The 27,040-nt window shown below is 39.8% G+C and overlaps 1 protein-coding gene and 1 long non-coding RNA gene across 4 annotated transcripts in view; one reads left to right on the forward strand and one right to left on the reverse strand.

Moving 5' to 3' along the window:
- TAFA1 (TAFA chemokine like family member 1) overlaps positions 1 to 2,642 on the reverse strand; it is a 574,680-nt gene extending 572,038 nt beyond the window's left edge. Inside the window, exon 1 of one of the 3 annotated variants that reach the window (XM_054504642.2) lies at positions 2,122 to 2,642. In XM_054504642.2, the coding sequence (XP_054360617.1) occupies positions 2,122 to 2,239 (118 nt within the window). In that variant the 5' untranslated portion in view covers positions 2,240 to 2,642. The remainder of the gene's footprint in view (positions 1 to 2,121) is intronic. The other 2 variants (XM_054504641.2, XM_054504643.2) reach the window with 2 other exon arrangements.
- Positions 1,250 to 19,680, forward strand: LOC129045408 (uncharacterized). The gene is made up of 3 exons (XR_008505111.2): positions 1,250 to 1,583; positions 4,363 to 8,884; positions 18,894 to 19,680. It is a non-coding gene; the product is annotated as an uncharacterized LOC129045408 (long non-coding RNA).
- The last annotated feature ends 7,360 nt before the right edge of the window (positions 19,681 to 27,040 follow it).

The following is a 27,040-nucleotide window of genomic DNA, read 5'->3' on the forward strand; positions in this document are numbered from 1 at the left end:
CCACCGGCCAGCCCTCACCAAGGTCAGCCAAGGCCACCTTTCAGAAGGGGTTTGAGTCCGTGCAATGACATAACTTGGAAGTTTTCACAAGTTATGGGAAACGGCTCACACCCCTCAAAGAGGCTACTCGGCGTGATTATTCTGTGCCCTGGGAGATATATCCCCTCCTTGGGAAACAGGCCAGGGAGGTGACATCAGACCTACCCGACTTCCAATGGCAGTTACTGGCTGTGTGGTCTCACACGAGTCACCCGATCCCTCAGAACTTCAGTCTCCTGGCAACAGAAGGATTGGGGGCGGTGCGCGTGGTGTGAGGGGTAGGGGCGATTACACCTACTTGTATACGGATTAAGACGACGTGAGCGTGCCGGAAAACCTCACAATAGTTATTTTTGTTACGAATTCTTACTGTTAAGTATGACAATGAATGCAAATTTCCCGCGTTATTTGTATGACTGTAACAAATCAGACATTTTTGCCTGAACCGATTGGTAATTAACTGACTGGAGGTAAACCGCAGACTCCAAAACCCACGTTTGTTCTTCCTCCACCTCGGCACCGAAGCCTCAGAGTCTGGGGGTACCCGCTCCGCTCGGGGCTCAGCACGCCCGAGGCAGAAATACAAGCGCGCGGCAGGGGCGGCGGAGCGGTTTCCAAGCCCACCGGCAGGGGCACCAGCGCCCCCCTCGCCTTCCCTCCGCAACCCAGGGCGTGGGGAGTGAGGGTGGCTGGGGCCCTGACGCAGCCCCGGGCTGAGGCCGCCCCGACGCCCCCTCCCGCGCCCACCCCCTCCCCCACCCCAGTCCTGGGGGGGTTGGCCCGGGCTCCTGCAGAGAACCGGCTCGCGCGCTCCCCCGCAGCTGGGTGCGGGCGCGCGGCAGGACCCGGGCTGCACCGTTGCTCTTTCCGTCCAGCCCGCAGCCTGGAGGCAGAGCCCGGGGAGGCAGCACGCAGCGCCCCGGGAGGTGTTGTTGGACGATTGTGCCGAAGAGCCCAGGACTGGCGCCCAGGCCGATTGCGGAGCCAGAGAAAGGCAAAGGCGTGGACGCTGGACCGCGCAGCTGGAGCCAGCCGAACGGATGGGAGGAGGCCAGGAAAGAATTTGGAGAGGGGATGGAGGGCGGGGAGCACTTCCGACTTGGAGACCTGGAGCTTGGCCGCGCAACTAGTCCCCTGGGCCCGGACTTGGCGATGGGGGAGGAGGGCTTAGGTGGAGGGCGGAGTAAAGGAGTGCAAAGGTTGACACTAAACAATGTGGAAGGAAATCTTTTCAGAGAACGGGCGAGGGTAAGGACAATCGAGCTGGGGGGCAGTAATGAGAAAGGCAAAGAAGGAGAAAAAAAAAAAAAATCCAGACGGAAAAGTGAGGCCATGGAAGGGTAAGAAATATACTTTAAACGAAAAGACGAAGAAAGCAAAATGCGTCCGGAAATCAAAATTCAATATAGGGGGGAAAATCAGGCTAAAGGGAACTTGTTCCTGAAAGTGCCAAGAAAGAGAGAAAAATACCACCGTTAAAAACTGGAAGAACAGAAAGTGAAGGAAGGGAGAAAGAGGAGACAAATTAAAGCAGACAAGAAATAGTAAGTTATTTTTAAATTTCTTTTTCATTAACGAACTACTTCCAAAGTTAATTTCGGCACTAACATATCCACAAAATTCTTAGCCACGCACACACCGAGATTATAGTATCTACACTAGATAGGATATCCCAGCAGTATACATACCCATTATTTTATTGGTTGCAAAGATCATATTTTGCCTCTCTAAGAAATCAAGTCTTGCAAGTTATCCCACCTTCTGCAGAGTATTTTGATATTGGCCAAAGTATCCAAAAACCAAGGACTTCACTTTTTTAAGGTGTGAGGAAGGGGTAGGGAGACTCTTAGAGAAAACCGTGTGTTTTGTTTTGTTTTTTCCTGAGAAATTCATAGAAACACCTCTAGGGCATTTTAGTATCCCCCTCACCTTTCCCCAAAGCATCCAGCCAACAATATGTGTCTTGGAATTCAGAGGCAAGCTGCCCGCACTATATAGTGCTTTCTGTCCTTTACAGTCAACCATCTGTTAAGGTGACAGCAGTGAGACTGGAGGCTGCCGAGGAGCCAGCTCCCGACTTACCTGGTCTGTGCAGGTGGTGCTGCTGGAAAGTGTGCTGAAGAGATCCATGGCATAGGAGCACTGCACAAGCACTTATCCACAAATACAGGACCCAGGACATCGCAGAGACCATTGCCATTCTCTAAAAAGAACATGAGACAGCAAGGATTACCCCCAGCTTCAAGCCCCCAGCTCAGTCAGTGCCACTGATGAGAGAAGGAGGGTCTCAGACGTCATGTCCCCTTTGCTACTTTGCTGGCTGAAATTAATAACCCAGCAGAGGTCATGCCATGAAGTGGGACTTAGGGAAGGCCTTCCCCAAGAGATCGTGAATTCTTTTTGAAATTCTGCAAAGCCAAACGCCAAGGACTGCCAGACACATAAATAAATTAAAGTTTGTGACTATCAGGCAGTTTGAAGCACAATATCCTGACTTTACATCCTGTTTTTTACAGTGATCTTTAAACTATAGTTATTCCAGGCATTGAAAAGCTGCATACTCCTGTTCATTCTAACTTCATTGTAAGTCTGACATAAGCCTGAAAGGAAAGAGTGGATTCTTTTTTTTTTTTTTTAATTCTACCGTCATGAATTTTTAATCATTCTGCTGTCTTCTAAACTAAGTAATCATTTCTCAGAGGCATGTTGTAATCTCCTGATAGAACTGGTCTTTTTTGGCTGGACTTAAAATCAGACGGAATTGTCTTCAGCCAGAATGAGTTTCAGAGGCAAGATCTATGCTTCTATCCTAGCGTAAGCCATAATTTACAATACTGCTTTGCCTCCTAAGAGGCAATTGTGGCATTTGTTGTATAGTGTTGATGAATATGCATACACAGGTGGTGTATGTATTTATGGATGAACATATACCTTTTCTCAGGCGCTGAAACTTTGACAGTCTTATCTGCACCTATAAGGATCTTAGGAGCTACAGAGGCTCAACTGCGCTACATATTGTCCAATTTCTCAAACAACACCTTATGCTGCATTTCATATTGCCAAATTAATCAAACTTGAAGCATCGTCCTTACTCAGCCAGTGATACGGAAGCAGTTTCTATACAAGAATCCAGTTAAGTGTATTCTTTTCTTTTAGAGAGAGCTTTGGAACCCAGATTGTTCCTTTTAAAATTTTTTCCACTGTCAAATTATACACTACAAGTATTTCAACTATACATTTAAATCTGCTAGTGACCTCCCAGTGTGGTTTCTTTATTCGTGGAAATTGGCACTCTTTCAAAAACTGTGATGTTCAGAAAGCAGAAATATACATCGTGTGTGTGTGTGTGTGTGTATAAAGATATAATACAAGATAATTTATGGGCTTTAGGAGAGAGATGCAGTCTTTAAAAGGGGTTTAGAACTATAATAGACAAATGGTGACAACTATAATTAAGTGCAAAGTAGGAAAACATTATTTTCAACAGCATGGTGCCTTTCATGCCTCACTCTGTGATTCAGATGGACCATTCACTTTATAATTAGTTTCACTGCCCACTGTTTACTTTTGTACACAACAGATTTATCCTCATTGTCTTCAGAACTATCAGTATAACATAGATGCATTCTCTTCAGTAGAGATAAATAGCAACACCCCTTCTATGAATCTTGAAATGAATGCATTTAGGGGCCTTTTCAAAATACGCTGCAAATTATAGAAAGACAAAATAGAGGTGACTGTGGCATGCATTGACTAGTTGTGAATTTCAGTTAAAAATGCACTAGAAATTCATCTAAACTTTCAAAAAGCCTACCACAATCAAAACTTAACAGTTTTTCAATGACTCTGCTTTCTCTTGCTCATTTCTTCACCCCTGTAGCTTTTAGCACTTAAAAAGATTACTGTGACTTCACATTTGCAGTATTTTCCTTCTTCTTCCTTTTTTTATTTAACTTTCTTTAATTCTCAGCATCACTTCCGAGGTTCCTGCATATCACTCTCATTGCTCACTCTCCTACCAAGAGGTTGTCTCTATGTTAATAGGTGTTTTCCACCAAATAATGCATCCAGCCTTACATAGTTCTCTAGATATGACTGAATAGGTTACAAATCTGCTTTCTGAATCTTAAATCCTTAAAGAGGCTTCTTACCTGAAAAATCCAGCCAAGAGCAGAGTACTCTATTAGTGTTCATTGGAAAGCTCTAACACTTTCTAAAATCCATCTGTGCACAATTGGAGATTTTTTTTAAAAGAGCTTCCCAATAATCTTCTTTATCAGGATTAAAAAAATGTGTTTTTCTCTTCCAATGCTATTTCCACAGTAAAGAAGACATCGGGTTCATTCAGACTGTATTGTCAGAAAAGGAGCCAAGGTTTGAGGGGTGGAAACCTTGTCATTTTCACCTTTAAATCATCTCCTCGCGTCACCTCTGCCTGATGAGACCTTTGAAGTGATCCTGATGAGAATCAGTTTACAGTTAATGATGGACCATCCCCAGTCCCGTGCATTCGGGGCAGAGTAAGGCAGCAAAATGTAGGAGCAGGGCTGCTATACGGTGCTGTAAGTAGCAGTAGTCTGTTTCAATACATCCCTCCTCTGTGAAGTATCACATGTCTTAAAGTGACATTACCCTCTATTACAGCTACAGTGAATTGTAATGCCTGCCCACTAACTCTTCAGCTACTCAAGCAGCACTTTAACACTATACTGTCTGGCATGTTATGTTAGAGCTTTCACTGATACCGTTCATTTGCCAAAAGAGTAAAGAGGGAAGGAGAAACAAAAGAAAAAAACATTCTGCAAAATATTAATAGTGTTAATGGGTGTTAGGCTTCTTAACAGTAAATGCAAAAGTGAACTACAGGCCATTTCTTACCTCTTCATGTTCTTTGACCCAGTACGTTAACCAAAAATATTGTCAGGTTTATACAAATTTAAGTCTGTCGATTGTTTTGGCAGCTAAATCTGGGAATATGGCATGCTTGGAATACAATATAGATGCTTATATGCATAAGCCCAATAAAAACCTTCTGAGGTTTTTGAACATGTTTAATAAATAGAAACATGTCATTTTCAGCATCGAAGATTGGGTTTTGACAAAGAAATATGCTCAAAGCATTTTTTAAAAAATCTCCCTCTCCCTCCAATAACATGCTGGGGGGGAGAGGAAACCCTCAGAAACTGAACATTTTGTTTCTAGTACTATGGTTCGGACAGTCTCTTCTTCGGAAATAAAGTGATTGTATCCAAACGTTAACGATGCACGTAAGGTGACCTAGTTTTCACTTATAGACTGCATGAGCAGAAATTCTCATTCAGTTATTTCATGAATTGCTTATAAAGCACCTACTATGTGCTAGATGCTTGGGGACAAGGCAGAGAACAAGGTCGATGTGATCCCCACTGTCATAGGTCTAGTCTTTCATAATTTTTTCAAAATCAAGGTGGTTCTCATGATTTTCCCCCCTCACAAACCTTTTGAAATGCCTCAGAATACCCCTGCCTTGCACAGGTGTTATAAAGAAGGGTCGAAGGGGCCCCTGGGTGTCTCAGTGGGTTGAGCCTCTGGCTCTTGGGGTAGGCTCAGGTAATGATCTCATGGGTGGTGGGATCCAGCCCCATGTCAGACTCCACACTCAGAGGAGAGTCTGCTTTAAGATTCAAAATAAATAAATCTTTTTTTCAAAGATTTGAAAAATAAATAAATCTTAAAAAAAAAAAAAGAAAGAACGGTGATGCCACTGTGCGACTTTGGAAACCATCACCTTTTCTCATGTTAAACAGAGTGAAAGAGTGAGAGCCCCTACAGATGGGTCGGTCTTCCCCACTGGTCTTTCACAGTGCACAGTGCACAGGTAACAACACCAAAGTTATAGTAGGTAGTGCATGTTTCATTTCTGTGGTTCGTTATTGTTGTGTTGGTGATACGTACAGACTGTGCGGTATCAAGACACAAATAACAGCAGTGCGGCAGCTAATGTTCATTAAATCTTTCCTATGAGTAGCGCTACTCTATAGTATGTTGCTTATAAGGTATGATTTAATCCTTTTTACTAACCCCATAAGATAAGTATTATTATTCTTATCTCCATTTCATGGATGAGGAACCCCAGGGGGAACAGGGAGATTAAGAAACTTGCTCAAGGTAATATAGCTTGTAAGTGATAGAGTAGGTTTCAAACTCCAATGATCTGGTGCAAGAGCCCATGTCTTAGACACTCATATAAAATACTACATGGTTGGGCTGACTGGGTGGCTCAGTCGGTTAAGCATCTGCCTTTGGCTCAGGTCATAATCCCAGTGTCCTGGGATCGAGCCCTGCATCAGGCTCCCTGCTCAGCAGGGAGTCTGCTTCTCCCTCTCCCTCTGCACCTCCCCCCTGCTCATGCTCTCTCTCTCTCTCTCTCACACACACTCCCTCTCTCTCAAAGAAATAAATACAATCTTAAAAAAATACTTCATGGTTAAAATAACCCCCCCAAAAAAACCATTACATTTTCTCATTTCTTTACCATTAAGAGAGTCTCAAAAAAGTATTATTCGTTCATTCAAGAAGTATATATTGAGTACATTCCAGGCTTTTGAAATATAGAAGTGTGGAAGATAGTCTTTGCCCCATGAATTTTTTTGGGGGGGTTGTTTTTGCTATGCTAATATATTCAAATTAAAAGGAAGTTACTAATAAGGGCTACCATTTTGAAAAACTCACCATTATGTTCTTCCTTTCTAGGGATTAAATTAAAGCTAAACATAGTTATTTATCTACAAATTAATTCAATTTAATGAACTTGAAAGATGTATTAAAGGATTATGTTCAAGGCACTCAGATAAGCATTATTAATTTTTTTTAAAAAACTGGAAGAAAGACTTGCTCTTTTAGGCTTAAGTGACTGTCTATATATGTATGTGATGGAACAAGAATATCAACATAGTTCCTCGTTTTTCTTCCAAATCCCTTGTAGTCCATTGTACTGCAGCCAATGACCATTTGTCCTAAATAATATAAGCATCAACAAATATTGGCATGTAAGGCAACTTAGTTTATTTAGTCTATCCCAACTATTTTGTGATAACAAACTACTATCACACCTTTCAAAGAAGTTGGCCTTTCCACCATCTGGCCGTAGTAGGATTGTGTCTCCTGATTCCTTTATCATTGAGTGGGCCACAAAGTTCTGGCCAGTGAAATATCAGCAGAATTGATGGTGTCTTTTTGAGGCTGGAACATTTAATTGTTGAAGCAACACCCTCCTTTGTCTCCAGAACAGGGACTAGTCACACTATCAGCCTGGATCCTTGAATGATCACAAAGAAAACAGGCCCTCCCTTTTCCCTACCAGCCCATAATGGATATACACAGTAAATAAGAAATAATTTGTTCTTCAAGCAATTGAGATTTGGGAGCTATTTGTTATTGCAGCATAACCTAGTCTACTCTGACTGATGAAGATTTTAACTTACATTATCCAAGTATTAATTAAATGTTTATGTTCTATACACTGCCCTAAGCTCTGAGGAGACAGCAGTATGCACATCAAACCAAGTTCCTGCTTTTTCAGAGCCCCTTGTAATGGAAATCTATTGGAGATTTTTTTAATCAGAGCAATGATAAACCCAAAGCATTGATTATTGCTGCTGGAATGCCTTTGGACTCTTATAAACCAGGAGTTATAGACTGATCACCCATGTGGCCTATGGCTATGTCCTGCTCAGCCATTTTGTCATGCAGGCACAATATTTCAAAAGGCATTATTCCAGCACTATTGTTTTAGCCCATCCAGTTTCATTAATTCAAGATACCTAGGCAGTTGGGTATTCGAACCATGATTCAAGCCAAACTCCTAAAGATACACACTTCAAACACAGTATCTGTGTATATGCACATTTGTTTATGTGAGAAAGAGAAAATTCTATTCATTAGAACTCTGCCCTATGGAGAAACCCACATTTATTCCTAAGAAAAGCCCAGTGAAAATAACTGGGGGTAAAAGCCAAAACACTCAGAATGCTCAAATAGCCAAGAATATTCAGCAAATAATCCTGCATAATAAAAAAATGAGATAGAGAGATAGAGGATGTAACAAGGAGAAAACCCGGAGGGAGAAAGAAAATGGTGGGGGGCAAAGAGACAGAGATAGAAATATATTAGAGGCTCAGGAAGAGAAGGACCAAGAACAAATGTCAAAAGGGGATTTCTTGGTGGAAAACTATATCCTATGGAATGTGACTCTTCCCTGCCTCTCCAAATGATCATAAAAGTCTTTAAAAAAAAAAAAAAAAAAAAAAAAACCCTGACATATACTTTGTGTTATTAAGTTACCTGGGAAACCCATTGAAAGGGCTACCTTCCCCATCCAGGCATAAAGTACCACAAGAAAATCCCTCATGTTGCTGATTATCACATTTCTCATTTCTTGGCATTAGAAATAAAAGCTATCTGGGGCACCTGGGTGGGTCAGTCAGTTAAGCATCTAACTTCAGTTCAGGTTATGATCTGGGTTCTGGGATTGAGCCCCATGGAGCTCCAAGCTCAGCAGGGTGTCTGCTTCTCCCTCTCCCTCCGCCCCTCCCCCTACTCATGCTCTCTCTCTCTTTCTAAAATAAAATCCCTTAAAAAAAAAAAAGCCATCTTATTTCAGCTTAAGACCAGTACACTTAATAATAATTTGGCTAAGAGAGGGCAGAGCAAGATGGCAGAGGAGTAGGAGACCTGGATTTCGTCTGGTCCCAGGAATTCAGCTGGATAGGGATCAAACCATTCTGAACACCTACGAACTCAACAGGAGATCAAAGAAAAGAATAGCAACAACTCTCTGAACAGAAAAGCGACCACTTTCTGGAAGGTAGGTCGTGCGGAGAAGTAAATCTGAGGTGATATTCGGGAGGGTAGGCTGCGGGGGAGGGGGCCTCTGACGGCCGCTTCTGAAAGGTGATAGAGCCACAGAGCACAAAATCAGAACTTTTAGAAGTCTGCTCCTCTGAGGGACATCACTCCGGTGGCTAAGCAGGGGGTGGAACCCTCGTGGGACAGTGTGGTCTCAGGACCCTTGGGGTCACAGAAAGACTGGGGGCGCCTGAGTGTGGCAGAGCTCCCAGGTATCAGAGTGGGGAAGCAGGCTGCAGAGACAGAGCCAAGGTGCGGGCTCTCAGCTCGGGGTTGTCATAAACTGGGATCCAAGGCACAGTTGGGCCTCTGCTCCTCCAGCAGGGACCCAACAAGAGGCAGATCTGGGGAGACTCCCCTTCCTCCCCTGGGAGGAGCGGCGCGGGGATCTGTTGGGTTTGGAGACTCCACAAGGGGTCGGGTGCCAGAGATAGAAACGCTCGGTCACAGGCTGGGTGAGCACAGAGTGCGGCCGGAGACCCGGGAGACAGAAGTGACTGACTGCTTTTCTCTGGGGGCGCACGAGGAGTAGGACCCTGAGTTCTCGGCTCCTCTGGGCGGAGATTGGGAGGCTGCCATCTTCACTCTCACCCTCCAAAGCTGTACCAAAAGCTTGCAGGGAATAAAAGCTCCCGAGAGCAAACCCCATCAGATGACTTAGCCTGGACCGGCAAGGGCGGGGCAATTCCGCCTCCAGCAAAGACATTTGGGAACCATGGCAAGAGGCCTCTTCCCCCAAAAGATCAGCAAGAACAGCCAGCCAAGACCAAGTTTACTGATCGATGAGAAGGCAGAACTCCAGCGCTAGGGGAATAATGCACATAGAATCCATGGCTTTTTTACCATGATTCTTTAGGCTTTCAAAGTTAATTTTTTTTAACTTTTTATTTTTTGAATTTTTCTTTTTCCCTTTTTCGACCAACATCGTATCAATCCCTTTTATTTAAAACATCTTTATTTTTCATTTTTACAGTCATATTCTATCCCTTCATAGTAGTTACCCTTATATTTGGCATATATATAATATAAGTTGTTCTCTCTTTAAAATTTTGAGATAGTTTCTTCTAACAGATCAAAATATACCCTAAATCTCTAGTGTATGGCTTTGTTCTACTCTCCTGCCTGATCACATTCTCTCCATTTTTTTTCTTCTTTTTTTTTTAAATCCTCTTCTTTCTTTTTTCAAACAACTTCTTATCACTTCCTTTTATAAAATTTTTATAATTTTCATCTTTACATTCATATTCCATCCCTTCATCATATCAACCCTTATTTTTGTACATATATAAGTTTTTCTTTCTTTAAAATTTTCGGAGGCACTGTCTTCTAACAGACCAAAATACACCCAAAATCTAGTGTGTGGCACGATCTATGCACCAGCCTGATCATATCTGATCATATTCTTTTTTTGTTTTGTTTTGTTCTATTTTTGTTTGTTTTTATCTTTTCCTTTTTCTTTTTTTTTTTTTTCATTTTCTTTTTTCTTTCTTTCCTTTCTTTTCCCCCAGCTTCAGGTCTTTTCTGATTTGTTTAGAGTATATTTTCTGGGGATGTTGTTACCCTGTTAGCATTTTGTTCTCTCATTCATCTATTCTGCTCTGGACAAAATGACAAGACAGAAAAAATCACCTCAACAAAAAGAACAAGAGGTACTACTGACTGCCAGGGACCTACTCAATATGGACATTAGTACAATGTCGGATCTAGACCTCAGAATCATGACTTTAAAGATACTAGCTGGGCTAGGAAAAAGCATGGAAGTTATTAGAGAAACCCTTTCTAGAGAAATAAAAGAACTAAAATCTAACCAAGTCGAAATCAAAAAGGCTACTGAGGAGGTGCAATAAAAAATGGGGGTGCTAACTGCTAGGATAAATGAGGCAGAAGAGTGAATCAGTGATATAGAAGACCAAATGATGGAAAATAAAGAAGCTGAGAAAAAGAGAGATAAACAACTACTGGATCACGAGGGCAGAATTCAAGAGATAAGCAATACCATAAGACGAAACAACATTAGAATAAAAACAGGGATTCCCAGAAGAAAGAGAAAGAGAGAGAGGGGCAGAAGCTATATTGGAGCAAATTATAGCAGAGGACTTCCCTAATTTGGGGAAGGAAACAGGCATGAAAATCGAGGAAGCACAGAGAACCCCTCTCAAAATCAATAAAAATAAGTCAACACCCCAACATCTAATAGTAAAACTTACGACTCTCATAGACAAAGAGAAAATCCTGAAAGCAGCTCGGGAGAAGAGATATGTAACCTACAATGGTAGAAACATTAGATTGGCAACAGACCTATCCACAGAGACCTGGCAGGCCAGAAAGGCCTGGCATGATATATACAGAGCACTAAATGAGAAAAATATGCAGCCAAGAATAGTATATCCAGCTAGGCTGTCATTGAAAATAGAAGGAGAGATAAAAAGCTTCCAGGACAAACAAAAACTAAAGGAATTTGCAAACACGAAACCAGCCCTACAAGAAATCTTGAAAGGGGTCCTCTAAGAAAAGAGAGAGCCTGAAAGCAACATAGACCAGAAACGAACACAGACAATATACAGTAACAGTCACCTTACAGGCAATACAATGGCAATAAACGCCTATCTTTCAATAGTTACCCTGAATGTAAATGGGCTAAATGCCCCAATCAAAAGACACAGGCTATCAGATTGGATTAAAAAACAAGACCCATTCATCTAAAACTAATGATGTAATGTATGGGGATTAACATAAGAATAAAAAAAAATTTCAAGAATATGAAAGAACATTTAAAAAAAAAAAAAAGACCCATTGATATGCTGATTGCAAGAGACTCATTTTAGACCCAAAGACACCCCCAGATTGAAAGTGAGGGGGTGGAAAACCATTTACCATGCTAATGGACACCAAAAGAAAGCTGGGGTGGCAATCCTTCTATGAGACAAATTAGATTTTAAACCAAAGACTGTAATAAGAGATGAGGAAGGACACTATATCCTACTTAAAGGGTCTATCCAACAAGAAGATTTAACAATTATAAATATCTACGACCCTAACATGGAAGCAACCAATTATATAAGGCAATTAATAACAAAAGCAAAGAAACACATCAACAACAATAGAATAATTGTGGGGGACTTTAACACCCCCCTCACTGAAATGGACAGATCATCTAAGCAAAAGATCAACAAGGAAATAAAGACTTTAAATGACACACTGGACCAAATGGACTTCACAGACATATTCAGAACATTCCATCCCAAAGCAACGGATTACACGTTCTTCTCTAGTGCCTATGGAACATTCTCCAGAAAGGCTCATATCCTAGGCCACAAATCAGGTCTCAACCGGTACCAAAAGATTGGGCTCATTCCCTGAAAATTTTCAGACCACAATGCTTTGAAAGTAGAACTCAATCACAAGAGGAAAGTTGGAAAGAGCTCAAATACATGGAGGCTAAAGAACATCCTACTAAAGAATGAATGGGTCAACCAGGAAATTAAAGAAGAATTAAAAAAAATCATGGAAACCAATGAAAATGAAAACACAACTGTTCAAAATCTTTGGGATGCAACAAAGGCAGTCCTCAGAGGAAAGAATATAGCAATACAAGCCTTTCTCAAGAAACAAGAAAGGTCTCAAGTACACAAACTAACCCTACACCTAAAGGAGCTGGAGAAAGAACAGCAAATAAAGCCTAAACCCAGCAAGAGAAGAGAAATAATAAAGATCAGAGCAGAAATCCATGAAATAGAAACCAAAAGAACAGTAGAACAGATCAACGAAACTAGGAGCTGGTTCTTTGAAAGAATTAACAAGATTGATAAACCCCTGGCCAGACTTATCAAAAAGAGAAGAGAAATGACCCAAATCAACAAAATCATGAATGAAAGAGGAGAGATCACAACCAACACCTAGAAATGCAAACAATTATAAGAATATATTGTGAGCAACTCTATGCCAGCAAATTAGATAACCTGGAAGAAATGGATGCATTCCTAGAGATGTGTCAACTACCAAAACTGAACCAGGAAGAAATAGAAAACCTGAACAGACCTATAACCACTAAGGAAATTGAAGCAGTCATCAAAAATCTCCCAACAAACAAAAGCCCAGGGCCAGATGGCTTCCCAGGGGAATTCTACCAAACATTTCAAGAAGAATTAATACCTATTCTTCTGAACCTCTTCCAAAAAATAGAAATGGAAGGAAAACTTCCAAACTCGCTTTATGAGGCCAGCATTATCCTGATCCCAAAACCAGACAAAGACCCCATCAAAAAGGAGAATTACAGACCAATATCCCTGATGAACATGGATGCAAAAATTCTCACCAAAATACTAGCCAATAGGATCCAACAGTACATTAAAAGGATTATTCACCACGACCAAGTGGGATTTATCCCTGGGCTGCAAGGTTGGTTCAACATCCACAAATCAATCAACGTGATACAATACATTAACAAAAGAAAGAACAAGAATCATATGATCCTCTCAATAGATGCAGAAAAAGCATTTGACAAAGTACAGCATCCTTTCTTGATCAAAACTCTTCAGAGTATAGGCATAGAGGGTACATACCTCAATATCATAAAAGCCATCTATGAAAAACCTACAGCGGCTATCATTCTCAATGGGGAAAAACTGAGAGCCTTCCCCCTAAGGTCAGGAATGCGACAGGGATGTCCACTATCACCACTGCTATTCAACACAGTATTAGAAGTCCTAGCCACAGCAATCACACAACAAAAAGAAATCAAAGGCATCCGAATCAGCAAAGAAGAAGTCAAACTCTCACTCTTTGTAGATGATATGATACTTTATGTGGAAAACCCAAAACACTCCACCCCAAAACTTGTAGAACTCATACAGGAATTCAGTAAAGTGGCAGGATATAAAATCAATGCACAGAAATCAGTGGCATTCCTATACACCAACAAGACAGAAGAAAGAGACATGAAGGAGTCGATCCCATTTACAATTGCACCCAAAACCATAAGATACCTAGGAATAAATCTAACCAAAGAGACAAAGGATCTATACTCAGAAAACTATAAAATACTCATGAAAGAAATTGAGGAAGACACAGAGAAATGGAAAAACGTTCCATGCTCATGGATTGGAAGAACAAATATTGTGAAGATGTCAATGCTACTTAGAGCAATCTACACATTCAATGCAATCCCCATCAAAATACCATCCACTTTTTTCAAAGAAATGGAACAAATAATCCTAAAATTTGTATGGAACCAGAAAAGACCCCGAATAGCCAGAGGAATGTTGAAAAAGAAAAGCAAAGCTGCTGGCATCACAATTCCAGACGTCAAGCTGTATTACAAAGCTGTCATCATCAAGACAGTATGGTACTGGCACAAAAACAGACACACAGATCAATGGAACAGAATAGGGAGCCCAGAAATGGACCCTCAACTCTACGGTCAACTAATCTTCCACAAAGCAGGAAAGAATGTCCAATGGCAAAAAGACACTCTCTTCAACAAATGGTGTTGGGAAAATTGGACAGCCACATGCAGAAGAATGAAACTGGACCATTTCCTTACACCACACACAAAAATAGACTCCAAATGGTTGAAAGACCTCAATGTGAGACAGGAGTCCATCAAAATCCTAAAGGAGAACACAGGCAGCAACCTCTTCAACCTCAGCCACAGCAACTTCTTCCTAGAAACATCGCCAAAGGCAAGGGAAGCAAGGGCAAAAATGAACTATTGGGACTTCATCAAGATAAAAAGCTTTTGCACAGCAAAAGAAACAGTCAATAAAACCAAAAGACAACCGACAGAATGAGAGAAGATATTTGCAAATGACATATCAGATAAAGGGCTAGTATCCAAAATCTATAAAGAACTTATCAAACTCAACACCCAAAGAACAAATGACCCAATCAAGAAATGGGCAGAAGACATGAACAGACATTTTTCCGAAGAAGACATCCAAATGGCCCACAGACACATGAAAAAGTGCTCAACATCACTCAGCATCAGGGAAACCCAAATCAAAACCTCAATGAGATACCACCTCACACCAGTCAGAATGGCTAAAATTAACAAGTCAGGAAACGACAGATGTTGGCAGGGATGCGGAGAAAGGGGAACCCTCCTACACTGTTGGTAGGAATGCAAGCTGGTGCAGCCACTCTGGAAAACAGTATGGATGTTCCTCAGAAAGTTGCAAATAGAGCTACCATACAATCCAGCAAATGCAGTACTGGGTATTTACCCCAAAGATACAAATGTAGGGATCCAAAGGGGTACATGCACCCCAACGTTTATAGCAGCAATGTCCACAATAGCCAAACTGTGGAGAGAGCCATGATGTCCATCGACAGATGAATGGATAAAGAAGAAGTGGTATATATATACAATGGAATATTATGCAGCCATCAAAAGGAATGAGATCTTGCCATTTGCAATGACGTGGATGGAACTGGAGGGTATTATGCTGAGTGAAATAAGCCAATCAGAGAAAGACATGTATCATATGACCTCATTGATATGAGGAATTCTTAATCTCAGGAAACAAACTGAGGTTTGCTGGAGTGGTGGGGGTGGGAGGGATGGGGTGGCTGGGTGATAGACCTTGGGGAGGGTATGTGCTATGGTGAGCGCTGTGAATTGTGCAAGACTGTTGAATCTCAGATCTGTACCACTGAATCCAATAATGCAATATATGTTAAGAAAAAAAAAATAGAAGAAGAAGATAGTAGGAGGGAAAGAATGAAGGGGGTGGAAATTGGAGGGGGAGACGAACCATGAGAGACGATGGACTCTGAAAAACAAACTGAGAGTTTTACAGGGGAGGGGGGTGGGAGGATGGGTTAGCCTGGTGATGGGTATTAAAGAGGGCACATTCTGCATGGAGCACTGGGTGTTATGCACAAACAATGAATCATGGAACACTACATCAAAAAACTAATGATGTAATGTATGGTGATTAACATAACAATAAAAACCATTAGAAAAAAATAATAATTTGGCTAATTTTAATTCACAAATATGCAGGAAAAATATTCGAGATATGCAACATTTTATGTCTATGCATATTTCTAAATTGAAAAACATCTAAAGGAATTTAAATAAATTACATCTGGACTACGAAACATGCCAAATTTCAATCCAGTGCAAACTAAACTGGCTTACATATATACCATTTAAATCATATTTCTTAAAATAAAACATTTTGGTTGTGATTTCCCAACCCTGACGTTTTTTCTTGTTTCATTTCAATTGGTTAATGATAATGGAGGCATTGATGAAAGGATCATTGTCACAGCACCTTCTCTCTAATCTATATGCCTCCTGTAGCACTGAGGCCCAATTTCTCTTTCTTTCTTTCTTTCTTTCTTTCTTTCTTTCTTTCTTTCTTTCTTTCTTTCTTTCCTTTTTGTAATCACTGGGGCTACCTATCAGTTGGCTGACAATGCCTATTTTAAATAAGAAGGCAATATACTTTTCCCTTGGCTAAGTAATAATGTTACCCTATCTTTCTTCCATTTGTGTATGTAAATCATTTGTGTTATTTTACTATTTTTCTAGGAATCATCTGAAATTTTCCAATCTACCAAGCAGTCCTATGTGCCCTATACCAGATACATAGCAATATGCCTAGCTTCTCAGTCTTACCTTTGGGGCCTAAATGATGTGTATATATTTGCCTTATTTCTCTATTCTATACCTGCATTGCTTCAAAATATATTTAAGCTAAGAAAAAGAAAAGCATGATGAAGAGAAAGCAGATGAAGAACAATAAGAGAACGGGAGTTATAATAATATATTGATGATGACCAAGGATATATATAATATATAATAATATCATAATTAATATTATATAATGATGATGATAGTGTTGTATTAATACCTATTTTGGGGGGACTCTTGCTATGTATCAATCCCTGGCTGAGCCTTTACATTAGTGTCTCATTTAATACTTACAAAAGGGCTAATAGATCTATATTTCAGTATTCTCTACTTTATGGGTAGAAACTCAGATTTCAGAGAAGTTAAATATTTGAACTAATGTCACACCTCTAATAAGGTTGAGACTATGATTCAGACTTATCTTTGATTCCCAGAACCTAAACTCCAATCAAGCAAATATAGGCAAGCAATATTAGCAAGAAACAATACATTTTACATGAGAAAAGACCAAGTAAACAAAGATGAGCCTAATGTCAATTTGAATATGAAATGTAAACCATCCGGTGATACAGAGGAGGCACTATTTTGACTCTACACTTCCTTTTACTATCTAGTGAAGTTAAGAAGAGAAAAATTATTTCTTAAAAATCCATAGCATCCACAAGGTAAAAAACAAAACAAAAGCAAAGAAACAAAACAAAACAAAAAAGCCAAGCTACAGTTCAAGAGACAATAGGAATCATTAATAATAACAGAGGATGAATAGAGGCTAAATCATTTTCTGTAAAACTAGTGATACTTAGTTCTATATTTGGATCTGGATACATAAGGCAGAATTTTCAGGAACTGCAAGAAAAGGGAAATGGAAGACAAAATTTTTCTCAGGCTGGAAGGAAAGATAACCTTCATGTCAAAGTCTCATTTTTCACCTCTAGCAGCCTATCTCTACAATTACTTTATCAATTATAATTTCTCATTGCTTATCTTGTCTGTCTTCCAGGCAGAAGAGAAAGAAAGAATAAGGTTATTTCTTTTGTTCTTCCACTTCTCATCTCTTTGTTCTTCTTTTAGAACAGAGAGAAAGTTGAAACAACAGCTTCACTTCTCTGTAATCAAAGTAATAAATAAACTGTTGTGTTAGAAACCAAGTGGTCTCTTTATTACAAGAAAATAAACATATATTATAAGCACATAAAGGTCATGAAAATGACTGCTTTGATGATAATTATAAAAACAATAACATGATTTCTGTGGTTTATAAAATTCACACATCCAAAGTTGTATTCATCACTGTTGCCTTATCCCAATGGTTCAAGCCAGAAATGAAGACTGTCTTTCCCCTCTCCCTCTCCACGAACTCCCACATCCAGTCACTTCCTATTAATTTGATTTTATGTCTATGTCTTAAATCTGCCCATTCTCTCCTTCTTCATTCAAACACCTGTTTTGGCTACCATCATCTTTCATCTGAACTATGATAATACTTTCCTAACTAGTCCACTTGCCTTCAAATGTGCACCTCTCACCAATCCATCCCCATTCTTCAGCGAGAGGGAATGTGTCTGATGTGCATGTTGATCATGCCACTCCTGTACTTAAAACCTTTCAGTGGCTTTCCACTGAGCTTAAAATAAAGCCCAAATTCATGACCATGGTTGAGAGGGCTCTGCATCAGCTGGCCCCTGTCTACTTCTCTGGCCTCATCTTTTACAACACTCTCACTCTTGACTCCTACTACAGTCTTCCCTTGGGTCTTTGAATACAGGGAAACTTGTTCCAGGTAGTCTTCTGTCCCAAAAGAGATCAAGTCCCCCGGGTACACGCTCTTGTAGCCCTCAGGATATCATCTCTATTACCTTCACCACCATTGTAAAAAATTATTTCTGGAATTACTTGCTTGATTTCTGTTTCATCTCCTTACTAGAGTCATGAGAGCAACGAAAACCAGTATCTTATTTACTACCGTATCTTCAGAATTGAGCATATATATGGTACCTGGCATATAGCACACGCTCAAATGTTCACATAAATAAATGAATATAATAAATCAATCAAAAGTAAAATATGAGGTCACTATCAAGATGGCATACACAATAAACTGTTTTCTCTAGAAATAAGTTGATGGTGTGCCCTCTCCAGTACCATTTGCTAGTTATTTTGATAGCCAATAGCATGCTTTTATAAAGTGGTGACATATCCCGGATGACTGCTTTGTTCTGTGTTGGTCAACTGCTATGACACTAAGTCAAGGAAATTGGCCCATACATTGTTTAAACCCATACATATCTGCCTTCTAAATTTGTGTTGGATTTTTTTTTTCTCTCTCTAGAAGAGAAGAAATGAAACTGTCCTGAATTTTCAACCCTGGTTTTCAGTATTTGATATCCGAATACCATCTGATGATAAAGCTCACAGCTGATCCCTGAAGAATAAAGAAAAGTCTACAAATGTTAAAAATCAAAAGAAAGCACTGGGTGCCTGGGTGGCTCAGTTGGTTGAGCGACTGCCTTCAGCTCAGGTCGTGATCCTGGAGTCCCGGGATCGAGTCCTGCATTGGGCTCCCTGCTCAGCGGGGAGCCTGCTTCTCCCTCTGACCCTCCCCCCTCTCATGTGCTCTCTCATTCTCTCTCTCTCAAATAAATAAATAAAATCTTTAAAAAAAAATCAAAAGAAAGCACTTAGAATTTCATTATATTGAACCTAGAAAAGACCCTCTGCCAAAACCTCCTAGTCCAACCTCTCTGCTCTAGAGGGAATAAAAAGACTTAAGACAGGGAAAAAGCTTACCCAAGGGAATAGGGTGAGTTTAGTGGCCTGGGTGACATTAGAACACAAGTGTTCTCATTTAATGGCTCTCTGTCTCTCTGTCTCTCTGTCTCTCTCTCTCTCAGTCAGCACTATCCTGTAGCACTCTCTGTAATGCTGGAAATGTTCTCTGTGCTAGCTAAGATGGTACCACTATCCACATGTAGCTATTAAGCACTTGAAATGTGGCCAGTACAACCAAGGCAATGAATTTTTCACTTAATTTAATTTTAATTAATTTCAATTTAGGTAGACACATATGGCTTATAGATACTGTATTGGACAGCACAATTCAAAAATATGCCAGCTAGGTTAAGGAAAATAAAACCAGTGACATCAAATAATTTTCAGTAAGCTGGAAGAAAGATCTTGAATTACCTGATAGTAACCTTCCAGGACAAGAATAACATAGAAAACAGGAGGTAGAATATTCTTGGTTTCAGTTAAGAGAAAATAACAACAAAAAGAATTCAAATTAGAGTATATAATAAAGAAGATGTATGATTTCTTAAAGGTTGGGAGTTCACAGGTGGGGCTCACCTCCCAAACTCCATGGGTTTGATTCAGTGACTCCACTAAAGCCTTCAAGGACCTAGCTCATTTTCAACTCTCTCTTTGCCTTTCAAGCTGTCCATTCTAAGGCAGGTTCCCTACCATGGATCAAACATAGCTGCCAACAGCTGTCTGGGCTATGAGCTTCTTCATCCACATAATAGCAAAAGAAAGGAATGTTTTGAGTTCTGTTAGATGAGCAAGGAAGAGTCTTTCCTGGCTTCCCCAAGCAAGCCACTTCTTGTATCTCTTTAATTTAACTTGGGTCACTTGCTCCTTGTTACCAACTGAGCCAGTTACCTTGGCCAGGGGAAAAAGATCACACTGTTAGGCTTAGAGCCACACCACATAGCCCATGCCCAAATAGAGAAAGAAATCAGCTTCCCCCAGAAGAGATGCATGGAGTGAGGCAGGTGTGGTCCTTAAAGAAAAAGTAGGACAATAATGAGAAAAGGAATGAATATTGAAGACATAACTATAGCAACTATAGCGTTGACTAAAGCTAATAATATTTTCATTTGTATTTTTAGGACTGAAGTACTCTGATGGATTTTTTCTACATATAAAGTGTTAAACAACAAAATTCAACCAAGTAAATCTGAAGATCTAATTGGCTTTATTAAGTGATTCATGAATCTGGCAGCATCACATCTAACAAGTGGAAGGGAACTCCAAAGAGATGTCCAAAATGGAAGGTTTTATAAGAAGGAGGGTGAGGCAAAGAAGTTATTAGCAAAAGAAAAGGAAGGATTATTTCAGACAAAGTCATCTTCCCTTAGGGGAAGGGCAGGGCGTGTTTTTAGGTAGATTACCTCATCTTTCTATGGAGTGAGGATGGAGAAGACCCCTGTGGCAGATTACCTCATTGGTGCTGGCCAGAAAGTTCCTGACTCCCTTAAAACTACATTTTTGGGAAAGGTTGAAACCGCAATTAGATTAGGTATTAAGCCCTGGTATGGTGATTTGGCCTAGCATAAGTGACTCTATATAGGGTCTATGGTTTTGTTTTGTTTTTGTTTTGTTTTTGTTTTTAATGAATATAATATATTCTTTTTTTTTTTTTTTAAGATTTTATTTATTTATTTGAGAGAGAGAGAGAGAGAGCACGTGAGAGGGGGGAGCGTCAGAGGGAGAAGCAGACTCCCCGCCGAGCAGGGAGTCCGATGCAGGACTCAATCCTGGGACTCCAGGATCATGACCTGAGCCGAAGGCAGTCGCTTAACCAACTGAGCCACCCAGGCACCCTATATATTCATATTTTTAAAAGGTAGAAAACTCAAGATCTAAATAGAAAAATTTTGAAGTCATATATAATCTATCACACACAAGTTACCATTACTCACATTTAAGTGTACACGTACTTTTCCAAATATCCTTATTTGGTCTTGTTGCTTTTCTAAAAATTGTACTTTAATATATAATATGTTTTATGATTTGCTTTTTTTTCTTTGAAAATATCACATTTTCCAGTGTAACTATTCCTCTAAAGATGACCTTAATCTACATAACCAATCTAAAATACTTTCCTTTTTCTAAATATTTCACATCCCTTTGTTGCTTGTAAACTGTGGTTGATCTTACTATTATGCCAGTAAATTTCCTGCTATATAAGACAAAGAATTAACTGTAGGAATGTTTTTTGTTTTTTTTGTTTTTTTGTTTTTTCCTAGAGAATCTTACCTGTACCAATGCTTAACTACAACAGACAAACATAAAACCTCTTTGCCTGGTGTGGGCTTAAATCCCATTAAGTTTTCTTAACACCCTAAGTTTGCATATAATTTGTCTTCAAGTAAATTTCTTTACTGGTCTTTGTCTTAGTATCAATATGGCTGATTATCTCTTTTTTCTGATTTGCATTTTAATTATGGAGAAAAGATAATTTCCAGAAATAGAAAAAAAAAAAAAACAGAAAAATAGAAGTGTGTATGTGTGTGTATTTATAGATATACATATAAAAATAATCCATATCTCCTTGGGCCTCCCTCCTTTTACTTTTTTATTTTTTGACTTTGTCAGTAACACAGTATAATAGAAAAGCTAAGAAAACAGACTCTAGATTTCAGCCACACCATTTACTAACTGTTGGATCCTGTACAAATAAGTTCCCCTAAATTGCCTCATTGATACCTAATTCAAAAGATTATCATTAGGGTGTGTACCAGCGTGCCTGACATTCTAAATCTCTGTAAACTCTTAAAATTAACTTTGATTTATATGTATCACTAAGATTTAGCTCTAAATTTTTTAAAATATTTTATTTAGAGGGAGAGAGCATTAGCAGGAGTGGGGGGGGAGGGGCAAAGGAAGAGGGAGAGAGAGAATTTCAAGCAGACTCCACACCCAGTGCTGTGGGTGGAGCCTGACTCTGGGCTCAATCTCAGGACCCTGAGATCATGACCTGAGCTGAAATCAAAAGCTGGATGCTTAACCGACTGAGCCACCCAGGTGCCCCTAGCTCTAAATTTTAAGATGCTTCTCTATGCTTTTGTAGATTCAACATTTTCTGTGTGAAACATCCTGTTCCTCCTTCCATTTCTACCTACCTTTCCTCTTCCCCTTCCACCTTCTAAATCAACCCACTTTTAGATTCAGTTTTGGTACTTCATTCTCCATGGAGTATTTCTTGGCTTCCCAAGTCTAGACTGGACACTCCCCCTCTGCAATCCCATAAGAGTCAATGTCAACTGCATTTGCTCCAGCATCTACTGCTATGTGCAATATATGTCTATTCATTTGTCTCTCCACTAGACTATCTTTCATCTCTACATCTTCAAATAAAGCATGGTGCCTTTCTCTTCATCAAATATATTATGCCTTTCTTGGCTCCCAGCTTTTGCACATCTTGTTCCCTCTCTGTGGAACATTCTTACAACCTATTCTTTGTCCAAATGGCTCTTTTTAATCCCTCTGGACTTTCCCTGTCCTTATCATTTTCTGTTTGAAAATATGCAATAGTTTTCCAATGCACAGGATATAATGTCTGATTTTGTTTTGAAACCATAGGCTATAGGTCCAGCATAACCAATTTATACTCATATTTCCAACCTAAATATCATTCTAGTACTCCCTACCCACTCCTACACTCACCATACTCCAGTGCCTCTGATATTCTCTCAGTAATACATTCAGGTATTCATTCATCCAGCAAGTATCCATTCAATGAACAAGGCACAAAGAACAGAACTCAAGAACTGGTGAACATGATAATCATTACGCCATCTCGCACATGCCAAATACTTTCCAGATGCAGGGCCTTTGTATAGGCCATAAACTTCTGTTTTATTTATTACTGTTCACTCACCATCTGGCAATGTACCTGGCACATAGTAGGTGCTCAATCAATATTTATAGATTAGATGAGTAAATGAAAGTGTGAGTGAATGAATAAACATAGCCATTTCTCATTTATTCATGTTTTAGGTGTTCTATGAATTTGCAGCAATATTCTGAGCAAGCGGTTGGCAGTGGGCTGAGCAGGGAGGAGGCAGGGAAGAATTTCAGATGATGTGTCTGTGTGTGTATGGGTGTTTGTGTGGGAATCTGAGTCTGAGAATGCCTAAATGTGCATCACCAACCACATCCCAGTGCCAGAGAGAAAGGCTTTTTGCACTGCTTCTTGTTTTCTCTCATCCACCCTTTTGTCCCTTTCTCCTAACACACCATATTGACAGTAGGCCTTCCCCCCTCTTGGTTTCCACCCTCACATTCAGGATTTTTCATACTGTAATGGGGACCATGTGGTATCTCTGGGAGTCCCGGCTTACGGAGGAGAATCTAGCAATTACTAGTTTAGAGTAGAAGAGAAGAGAATTAGAAAAAGGAGTTGAAGGAAAAAAAAAAAAAAAAAGAAAAAGGAGTTGAAGGGAAACTTGGATGTGACTCTAGAGGGTAGAATGTATTTGAGCATGCCCTCACTTAGATGCCCCAAACTGGAGGTTCCAGTCTAGACTGTGAACTACAATAAACTGGGGAGTTTTAAAAACTCTAAATTTCCAGACCTCCACCCCAAATCAATCACACCAGGATTGCTGGAGCTGGGACCCAGGCAATAGTATTTTTCAAAGCTCCCTAAGTGGTTCCAATTTGTAGCCAACTTTGAAAATGACTGTACTAAAACAAAAACTTACTGCAGTAGACCTCTGGTCACTATAGCAACTCCAAAAATACCCATGATTTCTGTTAATTAGTTGCCAGCTACAAGGCATGTTCTCTGTGTTTAACCAGTTTAAGGTTAGTCCAATGCATCTTTATTGAATGCTTACTAAGTTCTTGATATGAGAATTATCATGTAAACCTCTAATTTATTAATTTGGGCTTTTTTCCCCTAGTTCTTATTTAACTATATAGATTATGTGAACTTCATGGTTGCCTCCCTTACATACATCACCCCTTCTTGATCTTCAATCAGTGAGACACAATCCCTTTGCTTGGGCTAACTGCTGGTTTGAGGAGTCTCTCCCATGGCTCAGGGCAGCCCCAGTCCCTGACCATGATCAGAGATGAGCACAAACGTCAATGTGTGCCAATGATATGTGAGGACAGGTTTGTAAAGACACTTCTCCATTCCTCTAAGACAGATTCAGGAAATGATTTTCTCTTTTTGTCCAGACCTGAACAATGAAGCCGGTCACTGACTCAAAGTCATTAACAGGCACTTGGAGATCCTAAAGGGGTGACAGCCTTAGCACAAGGCTGATACCATGAAAAGCTCAAGTGGTAAAAATGTCCTTCACTTTATCAAACCATCCTTAAAGTCCACACAACCCATACCAGACTTACCCTGTGATAGTTTCAGGCACTTTGGGTAGGGCTTTCTATTACTTGGAACCAAAAGGATCCTAATTAACAGAGCATTACTAGATAGCCTACAACAATGGAAACATAAAACTAAAAATATCCCAAAGATTATTTAATCCAAACTCATATTTTAAAAATAAGAAGATTAAGACCCAAAGCACTGAAATGACATGTGCAAGGTGACACAACCTTCCTTGCCTTATTTTACCTAGAATTAGGTCTCAATCACCAATGTCCTCATTGCCAATCCATTGTTCATCCTACTGAACTAGAAAGTTAACTTCATTGTGAACATTCGCTTTAATTTTCCAGTGTTGCTAAATTAGCTGTGATGACCCTAATTTTTAAAATGTCATTAAATTTCCTTGGAAGGAACTCTCTCTAGAAATAGATATTCTCAGCACTCTCTTAAAAGACATACTCAAAGCCTGTGGATACCATCTGATTTTTAAATGTAGACGTCATAAAAGAATATGTAAAACTGTTGAAAATATGTATCACACAACCCACCCCCAACCAAAAAAATATTTAAAAGTTCTATCCAGTTAGGCTGCTTCAGTAAATTATGTTGCTGAATATATAAAATACTTGAATCTAAATTTAAAAATGCTCCCCCCTCCCCTTGATTAACCAGATTGTCCCCTCCCCTATATATAGGAACACTATGTGCCTGAGCCCACTTGCCATCTGTCACCACATTTTCCAAACTTCTCCTCCACCCCCTCCTCTTACACAATCTTATCACATAAAAATATTAGATTTTAGGGATTTGTATAATTTCATTAAATTTTCTGAACCAAGTAAAAATAGACAAAGTATTGATATATCAAACTGACTCAGTTTTTGAGTGCCCAACACATATCTGGGGTAGCCAGTAATGTCTTTTAGGAAGAATTTATGTGGCCAGGAATAATAAGCTTTTTTTCCCCTTATTATGACATCTCATATTAGGAATTTGCAGATGTTCCCCATGTTGCAGAGAGGAATTTGGAGAGCTTCCAGAGAATCCTGACTCATATACCATCCTATTGCTTTGTTTATTACCTTTTATAAAGTTTTGTGAGTTTTCTCAGATTAGAAAAATACTTACAAGCCAACTGGGGATTATCCATGTTACTGCTTCCCCATCTCCTGCCGCCCACAGTTTGAGAAATGATTTTTAACCATCTAAATGCAGGGTACCTCTACTCATCCAAATGCTTATGACAGAAACTTAAGAGTCTTCCTTGGTTGCTCTCTTTCCTGCTTCTCACATACAATCCTTCAGAAATCCCAACCAGGGCTTTTGTTTCCAGACCACACACCAGGTCTTTGAGGAATAACCATGGAGACTGGCTATAAAGTATCAAGTGTACTACATAATGAGGAACTGTTAGGGATGGCCCTCTGTACTTGGTTCTTTCCTGCTTCTCTGCATATGTAGGAGAAAGGAGGCTTGGAAGGAGCATCTTGTTATGTCTACCAAGCACCCTCTTTCTCCCATCCCTAACCCTGGTGGTACTAAAAGGCTCATCAGTCACAGTGCCCCAACCATTCTCTGATCACAGGGATAGTTAGATGACTCAAGCCTGCCCAATCAGGAATTCCCATGCCCTGTCAATAAAGCTTGGTCTGACTGTGGGCATGTTACCCAAGAAGAATGCTAGGGAGAAAGAGATTTACTTCCCATATGACATAGGCTTGTGGCTACCGGTGGCCATTTCTGTCTGCAGTGAGCTAAAAATCTGCCTGTGGCAGGAGGAAGTACGGGGCCCAACCAGATGAGAAAGAGACAAAGGAGGAACGAGAGATGGAAAAGCAGAAGGAAGAAGGAGAGTAGGAATAGTCTAAATCAGGGGCGAGCAAACTGAAGTGTGTCTCTGGTTTACATAAATTAAGTTTTATTTCAGCACCAATACAACCATTTTTTTAAATGTATTATCTATAGCTGCTTTTAAGTTACTATGTTGGAATGTGGTCAGAACAGATACCATGCCTAACTGAGAATGCCTGAACAAGGACACAAAATATCTTGTCCTTTTCAAAGATTTTATAATTTACTGAATGGTCAGGAATGCAAATACATATTTATAGCACAGTAAGATAATGGAAAAAATCAAAATACAGAATTAGAAAGAACACATACAATCTAACAAAATAACAGTGGTAACAGTGAGGATAAAAATGTTACTGATGAGGGCAGCTACCATTTTATGTATATTGTCACTCATCCTCCAGACAACCTTGCAAAGTGAATGTATCAGTCAAGATAGGATAAGTTTTGCTGCAGTAATAAACAATCCCAACATCTCATGCCATATATCCACAGAGGATCAGCAG

The sequence above is a fragment of the Mirounga angustirostris genome, unplaced genomic scaffold (assembly GCF_029215605.1).
Source record: "Mirounga angustirostris isolate CCGP_5_RB_7025 unplaced genomic scaffold, mMirAng1.0.hap1 SCAF_1, whole genome shotgun sequence".
Taxonomy (NCBI): domain Eukaryota; kingdom Metazoa; phylum Chordata; class Mammalia; order Carnivora; family Phocidae; genus Mirounga; species Mirounga angustirostris.